The 13,105-nt window shown below is 49.3% G+C and overlaps 5 protein-coding genes across 5 annotated transcripts; 3 read left to right on the forward strand and 2 right to left on the reverse strand.

Annotated features, from left to right (window-relative positions):
* Positions 1-206: 206 nt before the first annotated feature.
* On the reverse strand, positions 207-1,262 carry N7468_002193 (ribosomal RNA processing 1 family protein; the record flags this gene model as incomplete). The annotated part of the gene is made up of 3 exons (XM_058471490.1): positions 207-994; positions 1,051-1,158; positions 1,214-1,262. The coding sequence occupies 3 exons, from the start codon at positions 1,260-1,262 to the stop codon at positions 207-209; spliced, it is 945 nt and encodes a 314-aa protein (XP_058334631.1).
* Positions 1,263-2,736: 1,474 nt separating this feature from the next.
* On the forward strand, positions 2,737-7,841 carry N7468_002194 (uncharacterized protein; the record flags this gene model as incomplete). The annotated part of the gene is made up of 12 exons (XM_058471491.1): positions 2,737-3,592; positions 3,646-3,697; positions 3,750-3,766; positions 3,817-4,387; positions 4,442-4,525; positions 4,577-4,621; positions 4,684-4,796; positions 4,879-4,955; positions 5,015-6,442; positions 6,489-6,886; positions 6,939-7,564; positions 7,618-7,841. The coding sequence occupies 12 exons, from the start codon at positions 2,737-2,739 to the stop codon at positions 7,839-7,841; spliced, it is 4,491 nt and encodes a 1,496-aa protein (XP_058334632.1).
* Positions 7,842-7,969: 128 nt separating this feature from the next.
* On the reverse strand, positions 7,970-9,404 carry N7468_002195 (uncharacterized protein; the record flags this gene model as incomplete). The annotated part of the gene is made up of 2 exons (XM_058471492.1): positions 7,970-8,344; positions 8,376-9,404. 2 exons carry the CDS (start codon positions 9,402-9,404, stop codon positions 7,970-7,972), a joined length of 1,404 nt encoding a protein of 467 aa, XP_058334633.1.
* Positions 9,405-9,916: 512 nt separating this feature from the next.
* N7468_002196 (short-chain dehydrogenase) lies at positions 9,917-10,899 on the forward strand (the record flags this gene model as incomplete). The annotated part of the gene is made up of 2 exons (XM_058471493.1): positions 9,917-10,034; positions 10,079-10,899. The coding sequence occupies 2 exons, from the start codon at positions 9,917-9,919 to the stop codon at positions 10,897-10,899; spliced, it is 939 nt and encodes a 312-aa protein (XP_058334634.1).
* A 939-nt stretch (positions 10,900-11,838) lies between these two features.
* On the forward strand, positions 11,839-12,470 carry N7468_002197 (uncharacterized protein; the record flags this gene model as incomplete). Its single annotated transcript, XM_058471494.1, has 2 exons — positions 11,839-12,279; positions 12,333-12,470. The coding sequence occupies 2 exons, from the start codon at positions 11,839-11,841 to the stop codon at positions 12,468-12,470; spliced, it is 579 nt and encodes a 192-aa protein (XP_058334635.1).
* Between the last annotated feature and the right edge of the window lie 635 nt (positions 12,471-13,105).

Genomic DNA, 13,105 nt, shown 5'->3' on the forward strand with positions numbered 1-13,105 from the left:
TATGTTTACGATACCCTTCCAAAGAGCCCTACGGCCTGTGGAGAGCATACGCAACGGCGTGAATCTTGTACAGACCCTATTCATATCCCTTTAGACAACATTATTAATACATACCGGGTGATATTTGAATCTGGACAGACAAACTTTTAGATCCGTTGTAACCGCTGAGAAATGCTGTGCATGAATGTGAAAAAGACAGAAAAAACTTAATCGTCAAAACCACCCCATTCTCCGTCACTTTCTTCTTCATCCTCATCCTTTGCCTCGGGCTCCCGAGCCCGGATTCCCCACTCAACCAACCGGTCATCGTTCAGCGCCTCGGCAGCTCTCGCACGCACCGGTTTATACGGACTATCTGTGCGCAGGGTCTCCAGAGGCTGAAGAATCCATTCCATCGGCACATCGCCCTTGATCTTGCGGTCTCCGTCCTCGTTCTCCTCAAACTCCAAAACCTTCTCCAATTCATCAATCCAAATATCAATGATGTGATACCGCAACCCATCAGGGCCATGCGGCATAGGAACAAAATCTTCATCCTCCTCCTCATGATCCGACTGATCCGGATCAAAGTTCACCGGGCAAAGAGGCCCTTCCTCGATGATAGAGATATAAGCCGCAAGATCAGCCCACTTGCCCTCCTCCGCCTCGACATCCTCTTCCTGCGCAGCCGCATCCTCCTCCGCCTCCTTCTTTTGCTTCTTACCCCAGCCCTTCTTGCCTGCGTCTTCACGCTTGCGCTTCTTCCCGTCGACGGGTGCGCTCTTGCCGCCGTTCTTTAGGAACACCTCGAATGCGACGCCGACATAGCAACGGATTAAGAAGAGGTACTTATCCAAGCGCAGCCGGTCGATCGAGTGGAAGTCCCGGCCGATAGTAATCCAGAAAGCGCGCAGGAAGCGGTGCAGTGTGGCATGGGGAAGAGAAGGCACCAGGGAGTACGAAAGAGCCCGGGCGAGGGCTTGCTGGGTGAGGGGTCGGTCGGAGTGGTAGAAACCTGCAAGTTAGTGAGTAAGCAAGGACACGATGGCTTGAGGCTGGGTTGTAGCGTACAAAAGAAAAGGCCCTTCCAGAGCTTGAGCAGGTCGAGCACGCTCAGGTCGTTGCGCGAGCGCAGGAATAGAGTCAGAGACTCGAGGGCTTTGTCGCGGACTTTGCGGTCTGAAGGTCATGTTAGGATTTGGAGGAGTCTGCGAAGGAGGATAGGAGGTCTTACCGCTGGATGCTAGGTCCCTTACAAAGGGAGTCTTCTCGATATCGACCATGATGCTGTCAATGGCGGATTGCAGTTGGTGCTCTAATCGGGTCCGATAAATTACTTTTTTTTTTTTCTGCTGATAGCGGGTATGGTGGACATTAGGCGCACTGGGCTGATTCTCAGAAGCAGGAAGGTGCGACTTTGATTGGCTGGAGAGAATCGCTCTGAAGCGGCAGAAAAAGCCCAGTATGTTGATCTGCGGCCAGCCCAACGTGCTTTGAAAGTTTGACCTGATATACTGACCAAAAGGTGAGGGTCCTATGATTTCACTCCTATTTGAAACAATCAGTGTTGGTTACTGCCAATCAGATTACTAGTTTACGGATGGCGATGTCCTGGCAACATTCCGTTAACTTGCTCGTTGGATCCTTTGCGTCTATTGGCAGCCGTGCTGTTTGCAATGTTTGTCTGATCGACACTTTTTCTCCTGGCTTGAATAGCGCCACAATTCCAGCTCGGCGGCACTGGGGAGACTAGATCTTCCTCAGATTTCTTGAGGTGAGACGCACTAATTAGAATTCAATCTAAAGGGTTACCAGTTTATTTCATAATTTGCAGCGAGACAATTGATCAGTGTACTCATAAACTTCAGAACACGTACTACTGCTGAAAGGGGTTTGAAATGAGAACGACCCTCTTTACAGGGACCTTACAACGATTATATTGCATCAAGTAACAACAACACAGTTTTAATTCTTTGACGATATTCATTTTCGGACGCCAGGCTGTGGTTACCGGTATAAGTCCACCAATAGACTTCCTTGTGAGCAGGCTGTTTTCATTCAATATCCAGTCCAAGTTTCATTCATATCTAATAACATGAGAAATCAAAGTTGCGCTCAAAATTTGTCTTCGACCGATTTACCCAATCAACCATGTTACTGCTTTCCCTTTGAACCTAGTGGTACGAGCCCACATAGCAGAGTGACGGTTTCTTAACTTTCTGTTCGCTCGACTCGGACTAGAGAGACGACCTTGCCTAGACGACCTTGCCTCAACCTTGTGACCGTAGACCATCTTGGTTAATCGCCCGGAGGGGGAGGAAGATGGTCCCAAAAATGGGAATTATCCTCATTGGCGCAGCCTCTTTCAAAGGCTATGATACTATAAGTTCTAGATTGGGTCAGTGTTACCACCGCGTCGGAGCCGAAGCTCTGAGTAGCATGTGGGGTCCCCGCGTCTTGACATCACCACTCTAGTTCCTACCAAATCAGATTGCCCTATTCTTGTGGGCTACTATAATAGGTCAGGGCAATAACCAAAGCTTTATTGACCTGCTGAAGAAATCCTCAGTGTTGCAATCCAAGGACAAAGGGCATGACCAGCGACTCGGCGCAATCCTTTCTTATTGTTTTCTTTTTATAACTGAGCGAAGCTAATTTCCAATCGCTATACACGTCTTCTACCCTGTCTTGACTCGTGGTAGCCACATCGATTGTGTGGCTTTGGGCTAGGCTAGAAACAGAGTCAACATTGCCAGGATGATGGAGAAACCCGAGCCTCATGGCTCTCCTCGCGATACAGAGCGCGTATCTCGCTCAAGCTCAGAGGCCTTGCCTGAAGATGATCGCACTATTTTCGAGCACATACGCCCTGAGGACCGTGCAGAACTTACTCGAATTGCCTCTAACTTCTCGCGACAGCGCCGCCCCAGCTCTCTTAGTGGCATGACCAACGTGAGTCGCAGGGACACTCTGGAAGATATACACGAAGGCGATGCAGTCCTTGATCCTACCAGCGATCAATTCGACCACTATAAGTGGGCTCGTATGATACTGAGGATGATGAACAAGCAAGGTGTCTCTCTGCGCAAGTCGACCGGTGTAGTCTTCGAAAACCTGACCGTCTCCGGCTCAGGATCGGCTCTCCAATATCAGAATAACGTAGGATCGGTTCCATTGGCGCTTTTCCGTCCGCAGGAGCATTTCTCATTCGGCAAAGGCGTGCCACAGAAGCAAATTCTTCACCGTTTCGATGGCGTTGTGAAGAGCGGAGAGCTGTTGATCGTTCTGGGTCGGCCGGGAAGTGGCTGTTCGACGTTTCTGAAGTCTCTCGCCGGAGAACTTCATGGCTTGAAATTGGAAAAGGACTCAAACGTCCAGTATAACGGTATTCCAATGGAGACCATGCATCGAGAATTCAAGGGAGAGGTTCTCTACAACCAAGAAGTTGACCATCATTTCCCACACCTCACGGTGGGTCAAACGCTCGAGTTCGCCGCTGCTGCTCGCACTCCAGAGCACCGGCTTGAAGGAGTCAGCCGAGCTACTTTCGCAAAACATATGACGCAAGTTGCAATGTCTGTCTTAGGGCTTAGCCACACATACAACACGAAAGGTATTTTTACAACAAGCCTAAAACATGCATGTCAAAAGCACTAACTGTGCTAGTCGGTGATGACTACATTCGTGGGGTCAGTGGTGGTGAGAGGAAACGAGTCAGGTCAGTTCCAAACCTCAGTGTTGGCTACTATACAGCTAACGAAAATTTTCAGCATTGCGGAAATGGCGCGTAAGTCTATCTTTGACTAAAGAGCAGAACCCTTTTAACGGAATTTTCAGTATCGGGAGCCCCAGTGGGAGCTTGGGACAATAGCACTCGAGGATTAGATTCCGCCAGCGCGTTGGAGTTCGCGAAGTCCTTACGAGTTTCTGCAAATCTGACAGGAAGCTGCCATGCGGTCGCAATCTACCAGGCTTCTCAGGCAATCTACGACGTCTTCAACAAGGTTATTGTGCTGTACGAGGGCCGAGAGATTTTCTTCGGGCCATGCAGGCAGGCTAAAGACTATTTTACTGAGATGGGCTGGGTTTGTCCGCCTCGCCAGACAACAGGTGATTTTCTCACCTCTGTTACTAACCCCCAAGAGCGAACCGCCAAAGAAGGAATGGAAAACCAAGTGCCGCGTACGCCGGAAGAGTTTGAGCAATACTGGAGAAATAGCCATCATTATTCCCTCCTGCAGAAAGAGATCAAGGAGTACCATGAAGACTATCCCTTGGGAGGGCCTGGTGGAGAAGATTTCAAAGAGACGAAAAACCTACTTCAGGCAAAACATGTTCGGCCAAGCAGTCCTTATGTGATTTCCCTTCCAATGCAGGTCCGTCTCTGTGTCAAAAGAGCTTACCAAAGGTGGGTTTGCAGGTCCCTCTCACCAAGATATGAGGAGATCTCAACTATTACCAGGATCTGGAATGATAAACCATCGACGCTCACGACTGTTATTGGTCGTATTATGATGGCCTTGATTATCGGTTCCATCTACTACGGGTAGGAGTCGCACTTCCTAGAGGGATTTAAGCCGCTAATTATTTTTAATAGTACCCCGAATGCTTCTGGTGGCTTTCAGAGCAAAGGGGCTGCTCTGTTTTTTCTCAGTACTGTGAGTGCAATATCGAAATAGTCGAGTCATTCTAACAGACTTTCAGAATGAATGCTCTTATCAGTATCACTGAGATTAACTCACTCTACGATCAACGGCCTATAATAGAGAAGCAGGCATCATATGCTTTTGTGCACCCTTTTACAGAAGCACTTGGAGGTTTGTGCGCCCTGTGATTCGACCTTTTCCTCTTATATACTGCTCTTCAAACCTCCGAAGTGACCATATTGACCACCTTCAGGAATCGTTGCGGATGTTCCAGTCAAATTCATTTCCGCAGTCGTGTTCAACATCATATTCTACTTCTTGGCCAGCCTAGTATGTGCATGTCGATCGGTAAACTTCTCACCTCCATGGGCGATGTTAACTAGGAACAGCGATACGAGCCGTCCCAGTTTTTCATCTTCTTTCTGTTCGCATTCCTAAGCACTCTCACGATGTCTGCTGTCTTTCGAACTCTAGCTGCTTCAACCAAAACGCTTGCCCAAGCCATGTCAATGGCAGGTGTGATTGTTCTAGCCATCGTTATCTACACCGGCTTTGTGATCACTGCACCGGAGATGAGCAAAGTTCCGTGGTTCAGCTGGATCCGTTGGATCAACCCGGTCTTTTACACCTTTGAAGCCCTCGTTGCCAACGAGTTCCACGGTCGCCGGTTCGGATGCTCTCAATTCATTCCAGCGTATCCGGGGGTGACAGGGGATACCTTTATCTGTGCCATTCGAGGCGCCGTGCGAGGCGAAAGAACGGTGTCCGGTGACGCCTATATTGAGTCGCAATACTCCTATAGCTATGCCCACGAATGGAGAAACCTGGGGATTTTGATAGGGTTTTGGATTTTCTTCATGGCTCTTTATCTGTTAGCCTCTGAGATCAATTCTGCCACTTCTTCCACGGCTGAGTACCTTGTGTTCCGGAGAGGCCATGTACCTGCTCACATGCGCCATTTGGAAAAAGGCTCAACGAATGCTTCAGCTGAAGTTACCACTCAGTCTCGAAGGCCCGATGATGACCATGACACGTCTGTTCTCCCCTCTCAGCACGACATATTCACTTGGCGTAACGTGTGCTACGATATTCCTGTCAAGGGAGGCCAAAGGCGCCTCCTTGATAATGTCTCTGGTTGGGTCAAACCAGGAACTCTTACCGCCTTGATGGGAGTCTCTGGGGCCGGAAAGACTACTTTGCTTGATGTACTGGCTAAACGTGTCTCGATTGGTGTGGTTACTGGCGATATGCTTGTCAACGGAAAGCCGCTCGATTCAAGTTTCCAGAGAAAAACAGGGTACGTCCAGCAACAGGATCTTCACCTGCCCACCACAACCGTCAGGGAGGCTTTGCGCTTCAGTGCAATGCTACGTCAACCTAAGGCTGTTTCCAAGGCTGAGAAGTACAAATACGTTGAAGAAGTCATCAACATGCTTGGGATGCAAGACTTCGCAGATGCTGTTGTCGGACGACCAGGAGAAGGATTGAACGTGGAACAGAGAAAGCTGCTGACTATTGGCGTCGAGCTGGCAGCAAAACCCGCACTGCTCATTTTCCTTGACGAGCCAACCAGCGGATTGGACTCGCAGAGTTCTTGGGCTATTTGTTCTTTCTTACGAAAGCTCGCCGAGCACGGCCAAGCTGTGCTGTCGACGATTCATCAGCCAAGCGCGCTACTTTTCCAGCAATTCGATCGCTTGCTGTTCCTCGCAAAGGGCGGAAAGACTGTCTACTTTGGAGATATTGGCGAGCAGTCTCGAACTTTGTTAGACTATTTTGAGGGCAACGGTGCGCGTATCTGCGGAGAATCTGAGAATGTAAGCTTTTGTATCGCTGTGATGGGGCTTCGCTAACTTGAAATAGCCGGCAGAATACATGTTGGAAATCATCGGAGCTGGGGCCTCTGGAAAAGCTGCTAAAGACTGGTCAGTGGTTTGGAAGGAGAGTGAGGAAGCGCAAAGCATACAAACGGAGATCAGCCGAATCCATGATGAAAGGGCTTCGGCGGCCGGAAATGACAGTCTGAAACAGGATGAGTATGCGATGCCTTTCTTGTCCCAGCTCTGGTATGTAACATATCGCTCATTTCAAGCCTTCTGGCGTGAGCCGTCATACGTCTGGGCCAAGATCATGCTCGCTACTCTCTCGTCCCTCTTCATTGGCTTCACCTTTTTCAAGCCAGATAGCTCCCTCCAGGGCTTTCAAGATGTGCTCTTCAGTGCATTCATGATGTGCTCTATTTTTTCGACCCTGGTACAGCAGTATGTGTTCTCCCTATTCCCGCTTTTGTTTCAGTATTAACGAGACTCTCAGAATTATGCCCAAATTTGTCGTTCAGCGCTCCCTATATGAGGTGCGTGAGCGACCTTCAAAGGCCTACTCCTGGACTGCATTCTTGGTTTCCAACGTCCTCGTTGAAATCCCATACCAAGTCTTTGCTGGTGTAGTCGCGTGGGCATGCTACTACTACCCCGTCTATGGCGCAAACCAAGCTTCCCACCGCCAGGGCTTGATGCTTCTTTTCATAGTTCAGTTCTACATCTTTACGTCGACGTTCGCGTCGTTTATCATTGCTGCTTTACCGGATGCTGAGACTGGAGGTACTATCGCTACTCTCCTGTTCATCATGACCCTCACTTTCAATGGTGTCATGCAACCTCCCGATAAACTCCCGGGGTTCTGGATCTTCATGTACCGCGTGTCCCCCTTGACCTATCTCATCGCGGGTATCACTTCCACAGGTCTCCACGGTCGAGCGATCCGCTGTGCCGGAGCTGAACTGAGCGTTTTCAATCCTCCAGCAGGCCAGACCTGTGGCTCTTATTTAGATCCCTTTGTGAAAGCTTCTGGTGGACAGCTATACAACCCTGGAGCCACTAGTAATTGTGAGTTCTGCCAACTATCCAATGCCGATCAGTATCTGGCTGCGAGTAATATCTGTGGGTGTCTTGAAAACTCGGATGGGGAAGAAAGCTATCTAACAATGTCACAGACTACAGCGAGCGCTGGCGCAACTTCGGCATTGGATGGGCCTATATTGGGTTCAATATCTTCGGGACGGTTTTGATGTATTACATGTTCAGGGTTCAGCACTACAACCCTACCTCTCTTATCCGCGGCGCAAAGCAGGGCATTTCTTTATTTTGTCGGGCATTCAAGCGTCGGTCTGGCGAGACGCCGACAGGGAAAGAAGCAGACAACGGGCGACTGGTTTAGAGTTGCAACCCATGCTGCTTGTTTTATCTCCATGCCTCGGATTGGGTTCATCATGTTCAAACGGTCCCGCGTTGATTGACTCATGTAAAAAGATTACGAATTCATCATGTCATATATATCCTACCGTATCATATCCTATCAAGGACGATATCCTCGGCCTCTCTCACAGAAGCATGATACCTGGCATCCAGCATCTCTGTAATCGAGCTAATCAGCTTGGAGGGCTTCGCATCCAGGTACCAGTGGTCCTCAATCTTCTTGAAGATGATGCAGTAGTGGGCAAGCAAAATCAGAGCACCGGGGTGTTTCTGGAACAACAACTCCAAAAACTCATCTTCCACCCGAACCGGCCACAGCCCCAGAATATGCCACGTACTAGTATCGGGCGACGGCGTTTGTTCCATGTAGGCGAAAGCTTCGGCTAACGCCACAGCCGCATCATAGTAGACGGAAATAATATCTTCAGACCATGACCCGTCCTTCGGGACAAAGGACATGAACCTCTCCAGATACGGAAGTTTTTTTGTCACCAACATCAAGCTCAACGTCCCACGCATAGGCTAGTGCACTGACGGGGCCAGTCTCGACGCGATCCCACACGTCACAGAGCATGACGCACCCACTCCTCAGGAAATAGAGCCACTGAGGAAGCGCATCGCTTCTTGCCTCGCTCTCCCCTCTTTCGTTGACGAGTAACAGCGGGGCATTGGCGTTGCCCATAACCTCTGCCAGAGAAAGAGTGACGAGCAGGTATGCGAAAGTCATGATAGCGTCGCAATTTTGCGCCGTAGGGTGATCAATTGCATCCCGGAATAATGGGAGCGCGACGTCTTGGTGGGCGTAGGTACGCAGGATAAACGTTTTCCGTTGCGCGGGATAGAGATGTGCCATGTGTAAGGCAGTGCACGCCAAAATCCCCTTCAAGAGAAATAAGTGATCGTGGGCTAGATCAGCAACCACCTTGAGCCAAATTGGCTCCGTCTCGTTATTGGCAAAGCTTTTATAAGAAGAGTAAAAGTAATGCTCCAGCGTGAGGGAGTCGACAGCGTCCAGCTGATACTTGTCACGGATTCTTTCAATGTAGACAGATGCGGTAGGGAGACTAAGAAGCCTCTCCTGATCTGGGACGGTCCCGCTAGTGAAGTAGCGGACTTTATTGCCTCGGAAGAAAGTCTGCAGGGGAGCTGCTATCCAGTCACGGCTTGGGTCGCCTTTGCGGCCATGGGTAGGTGGCCAGTGGGTCTCCATGCGCTTTCTGGATATGGCAAGATATCCACATTCTGTACACTTCCAACCTTGTTCGAGAGGGAGATGCGGAATGGGGAAGTCCTTCTCGTGCGGATTGACGACATTCTCCGGATCTCTCAGGCGGAAGTTGCTCGCGAACAAAGTGTAGGGCCGGCGCTGTTCATGGTGGAGATGGTGGATATCTTTCATGTGCCGAGCCACTCCCCCAGGACTGAGTGCGAAGCGGCATGATGTGCATATCAGCACCTGGTAGGTGGAATAGTACTTGAACAGCTCGTGTGGCGCGGGAAGGGCCGCGTTCGTCATATCCAACATACTGCTTGAGCCTGAGAACTAGCGACTGCCACTTCGAGGTGGGTCATAAAAATAGCTTTTGCTCATAGAATTCTCTGTATCGAGGACAATCAAACATGAAAGGTGAATAAAAGCAGTAGACCTCGAGGCTTCGGAGGGATGTTGCTCCGAACGGTATGCCTTTAAAAAGGCATCGATATCCACTTTCTCTAGCGTCAGCCAATCACTGCGCTCTAATCAGACGGTGCCGTTCCGCGCTAATCCCGGAGAAATCGCAGATCCAACACAACTTCTCCACTCGATCTACACAGGAGCAATGTCTCCTATATAGATGCCCAATGGGGCTTTGGTATTCGCACGGTACCGTGCTGGCTAGCCCCTGTGTTAACATCATGTTATGCGAGTCCAATAATCTAAATCGTAGCCATCTCGAAGGTTAGGAGTTGGGACTATAAGAAGAGCCATCGGCCGATCAAGCGCAAGAGTACTTCCATTTCAAATTCGTTCTGATATTACTTCGTTACTTCCACTCCATGTTGGCCGCTTTCAAGCACAGTATGCTCGTCACTGGGGGCACCCAAGGACTGGGATACTATACGGCCTTGGAAATTGCTCGTAATTCGCCAAGTACCCAAGTGGTCATCGCCTCTCGTTCCGACCCGAATGACACAGCAGATCTATAAACAAAATTTTAGGCCAGCACAATCTCAAATTCCTCAAGCTTGACTTGTCTAGCTTAACAGCCGTTCGCAAGTTCAGACAGACTTGGGAGGAAAATAACTTACCTCCTATATCCGCCTTAGTCTTCAACGCAGCTCTACAATTCCCGGGCGAGATAGAGTACACCGAGGACGGATTCGAAAAGACATATGGTATCAGCCATGTCGGTCACTCCCTGCTTTTTGCGCTGTTGCACCCGTACCTCGCCGACGAGGCTCGCGTCGTCATCACCTCCAGCGGCACACACGACCCTGCTCAGAAAACGGGGCTCCCCGATGCGGTTTACAGGTCTGCTGGAAATCTCGCGCATCCTCCCGCCAAGCTAGGAAATGGCCCTGGGCGACAGCATTATTCGAACACAAAGCTTTCCAATGTCCTCTACACTTATGCGCTGAACCGGCGATTTAACAAGATCAATCGTAAGTCCGGTAAACACTGGGCTGTGACTGCTTTTGATCCCGGGCTTATGCCTGGGACTGGGCTCGCGCGTGATGCAACCCCACTCGAAAGGTTCCTCTGGTACTGGATCCTACCGCATATCATCCCGCTTCTGCGGATGCTCTTCTCGGAGAACGTTCATTCGCCTCAGGACTCAGGGGCGTCTTTGGCGAGGCTGGCGGTGGGGGATGATGTAAAGGGCGTCAGTGGCGTCTATTTTGAGGGCCGCAGGGAGATCAAGTCTAGCCAAGACAGCTATGTGGAGTCTAAGCAGGAGGATCTATGGATCTGGACGGTGAACACTATTGCGAGTGATGAGGAGGAGAAGATTAATTTTGCACTTGAAGATCTGCTCTAAATTTTTCGGTTCCTGCGGTCAGCCATCAAGCACTCATCACATGTTATTCATCAGAACAAGAACAGATTATATCAGTCTGGTTGGCACGTACTCTTTCATGAGGGCAGCGTTATCATAGCTATTGCATGACATGCTGAGGATATCTGCAAGGCCCTGCAAATTCTAACATGGATCTTACAGTAATTCCTTGCCCTACAAGATGTGCTATAGTGAATGCATATACCCAGTGTAGAAGATCATCAGTTTCTCATTCCTTTGCGGTCACTCAGCGTTACTACCTTGAACTCATCAGTAACTATCTCGAATCTCGGGCTTGATGAGAAGACATGATTTTGGGTCTGACACTAGATGCCTCGTTCAAATAAGTACGTAAGTAGTATAACAAATAGCAAAACGTCTATTGGTGTTACGACAGAAGAGGCTGGTATACGAATCATACACTCAAGCAGAGTGATCGACCTGGTCATGGCACTGGCATACTATGTCATGGTATCACGGAGATATCCTTCGGGATATTAACGGTTTGCCGCGCGCAGTTCTTTTATCTTCTCTCTTCTCTCTAGCTTGGCTACGTCAACAACTGAGACACCTACACTTGATATCATTTTGTTGACTGTCCTCCCTGACCCAGGGAAACCAAGAGCAGAACGATGTCTGCAGTTTCGCGAACGCCCTCTCAGCTCATCCTTGAGATTTCCAAGTATGTCCTCTGCTTGATGTACGCAAAGAAACTTACTAAAGAATAGAAGGTTTCGGGAGCGGGGAGAGTTCACCGATCTCAAACTCGTATGCAGTGGAGTCGACCTCCACGTCCACAAGGTCGTACTATGCTCACAGTCCCCTGTCTTCCGGGCCGCCTGCACTGGTAATTTCGAGGCAAGTACTGGCTCACACTTCTGACAAAATCCTCTTTTCCAGGCCAACTCTTACATATCTTGAATGAAGGAAGCCGCACTGTCTACGTTCCATATGCCGGACGAGACTATAGTCCTAGTCAAAAAGATGATAGACTACGTGTACACTGGCGACTACTCGGACCTCCTGGATAGTCCTACGGACAATCCAGTTGACCCAAAGGAACCACTTCCGCCAATCTCAGTTCTTCAATTACATGCGCAAATTTTCATCTTAGGTGACAAATATTGCATCGCCGAGCTCTGCGACACGGCAGTGGAAAAATACTTAACCAGGATTGAAGAGCAGTTTGATCCTCTCGAATTCCTGGACTCGCTACCTGATGTCTTTTTCACTGAATTGGAAAAGAACATGGAGCTCAGGACTGCTGCTATTCGTATCTCAAGACAAAGACTCGTGTCCTGTTTCCAAGACGCGGCTGTCCGTGGAAAGTACGAGTCGATTGCCGCTCAGGTGCCAGGCTTTGTGAGAGGCCTGCTTGGGACATTTCTCGACGCTCAATTACTGGGGTACTGCAGGGCCTGTGGCCCCGGAAATCCCATGTTGGCTTCACTTGTGAAGTGTCGAGGCTGTGGTCGGGGAAGGAGGGGTTCCGCACTCCACTTTTCTCCTTCACCCTAACACAGATTTATACTAGAAAATTGAGCTCGGATTAGGTATTAACAACCTTCCGGTCTACAATCTTGGATACTAGTACTAGTATTCCCACTGACAGTGGGACGCATCCGGGGTTTGTTTTTGCTCGAAATTAATCAAATATTGATTTCAACATGAAAGCTCCGAAGTTTCTCTCGATGGTTTTTCTTACTACTGGTACTCACTGGGGGGCTTTTCAACCTTTGTTAGCAATTTTTAACCTCAGGAACTAGACCGTCTTGTACACCGTGTTCAGGATTGAGCTGGGATATCCAGGCTTAATTTTGAATTGGGGGTCCAATCAAATTGGAAATATATTTTAGATCATGATATATCCGCAGCTCCTCCAACTTGAAACTTTACTGAAGCTAGATGCAGGCATTCTCAAGTATCAATACGGTAATATCCACAGGCCATATGGGAGAGTAATTCATCGTATATTACAAACATCCTGGTGAATTCAACGACCTTGGAATCCATTTCAAGGTAAACTGCTTATGGACTCGGTCGGCTACCAGACCAGGCTAAGCCTGACTGGGACAACCAGAGCCCTTGAGTTTTCAATCCACAACTGGGTCTCTCCACAACAACCAGCATCATTGGTCTAGTGGTAGAATTCGTCGTTGCCATCGACGAGGCCCGTGTTCGATTCACG

The sequence above is a fragment of the Penicillium chermesinum genome, assembly GCF_028974085.1.
Source record: "Penicillium chermesinum strain IBT 19713 chromosome Unknown utg000002l:1.0-5270490.0:1.0-5274688.0, whole genome shotgun sequence".
NCBI lineage: Eukaryota > Fungi > Ascomycota > Eurotiomycetes > Eurotiales > Aspergillaceae > Penicillium > Penicillium chermesinum.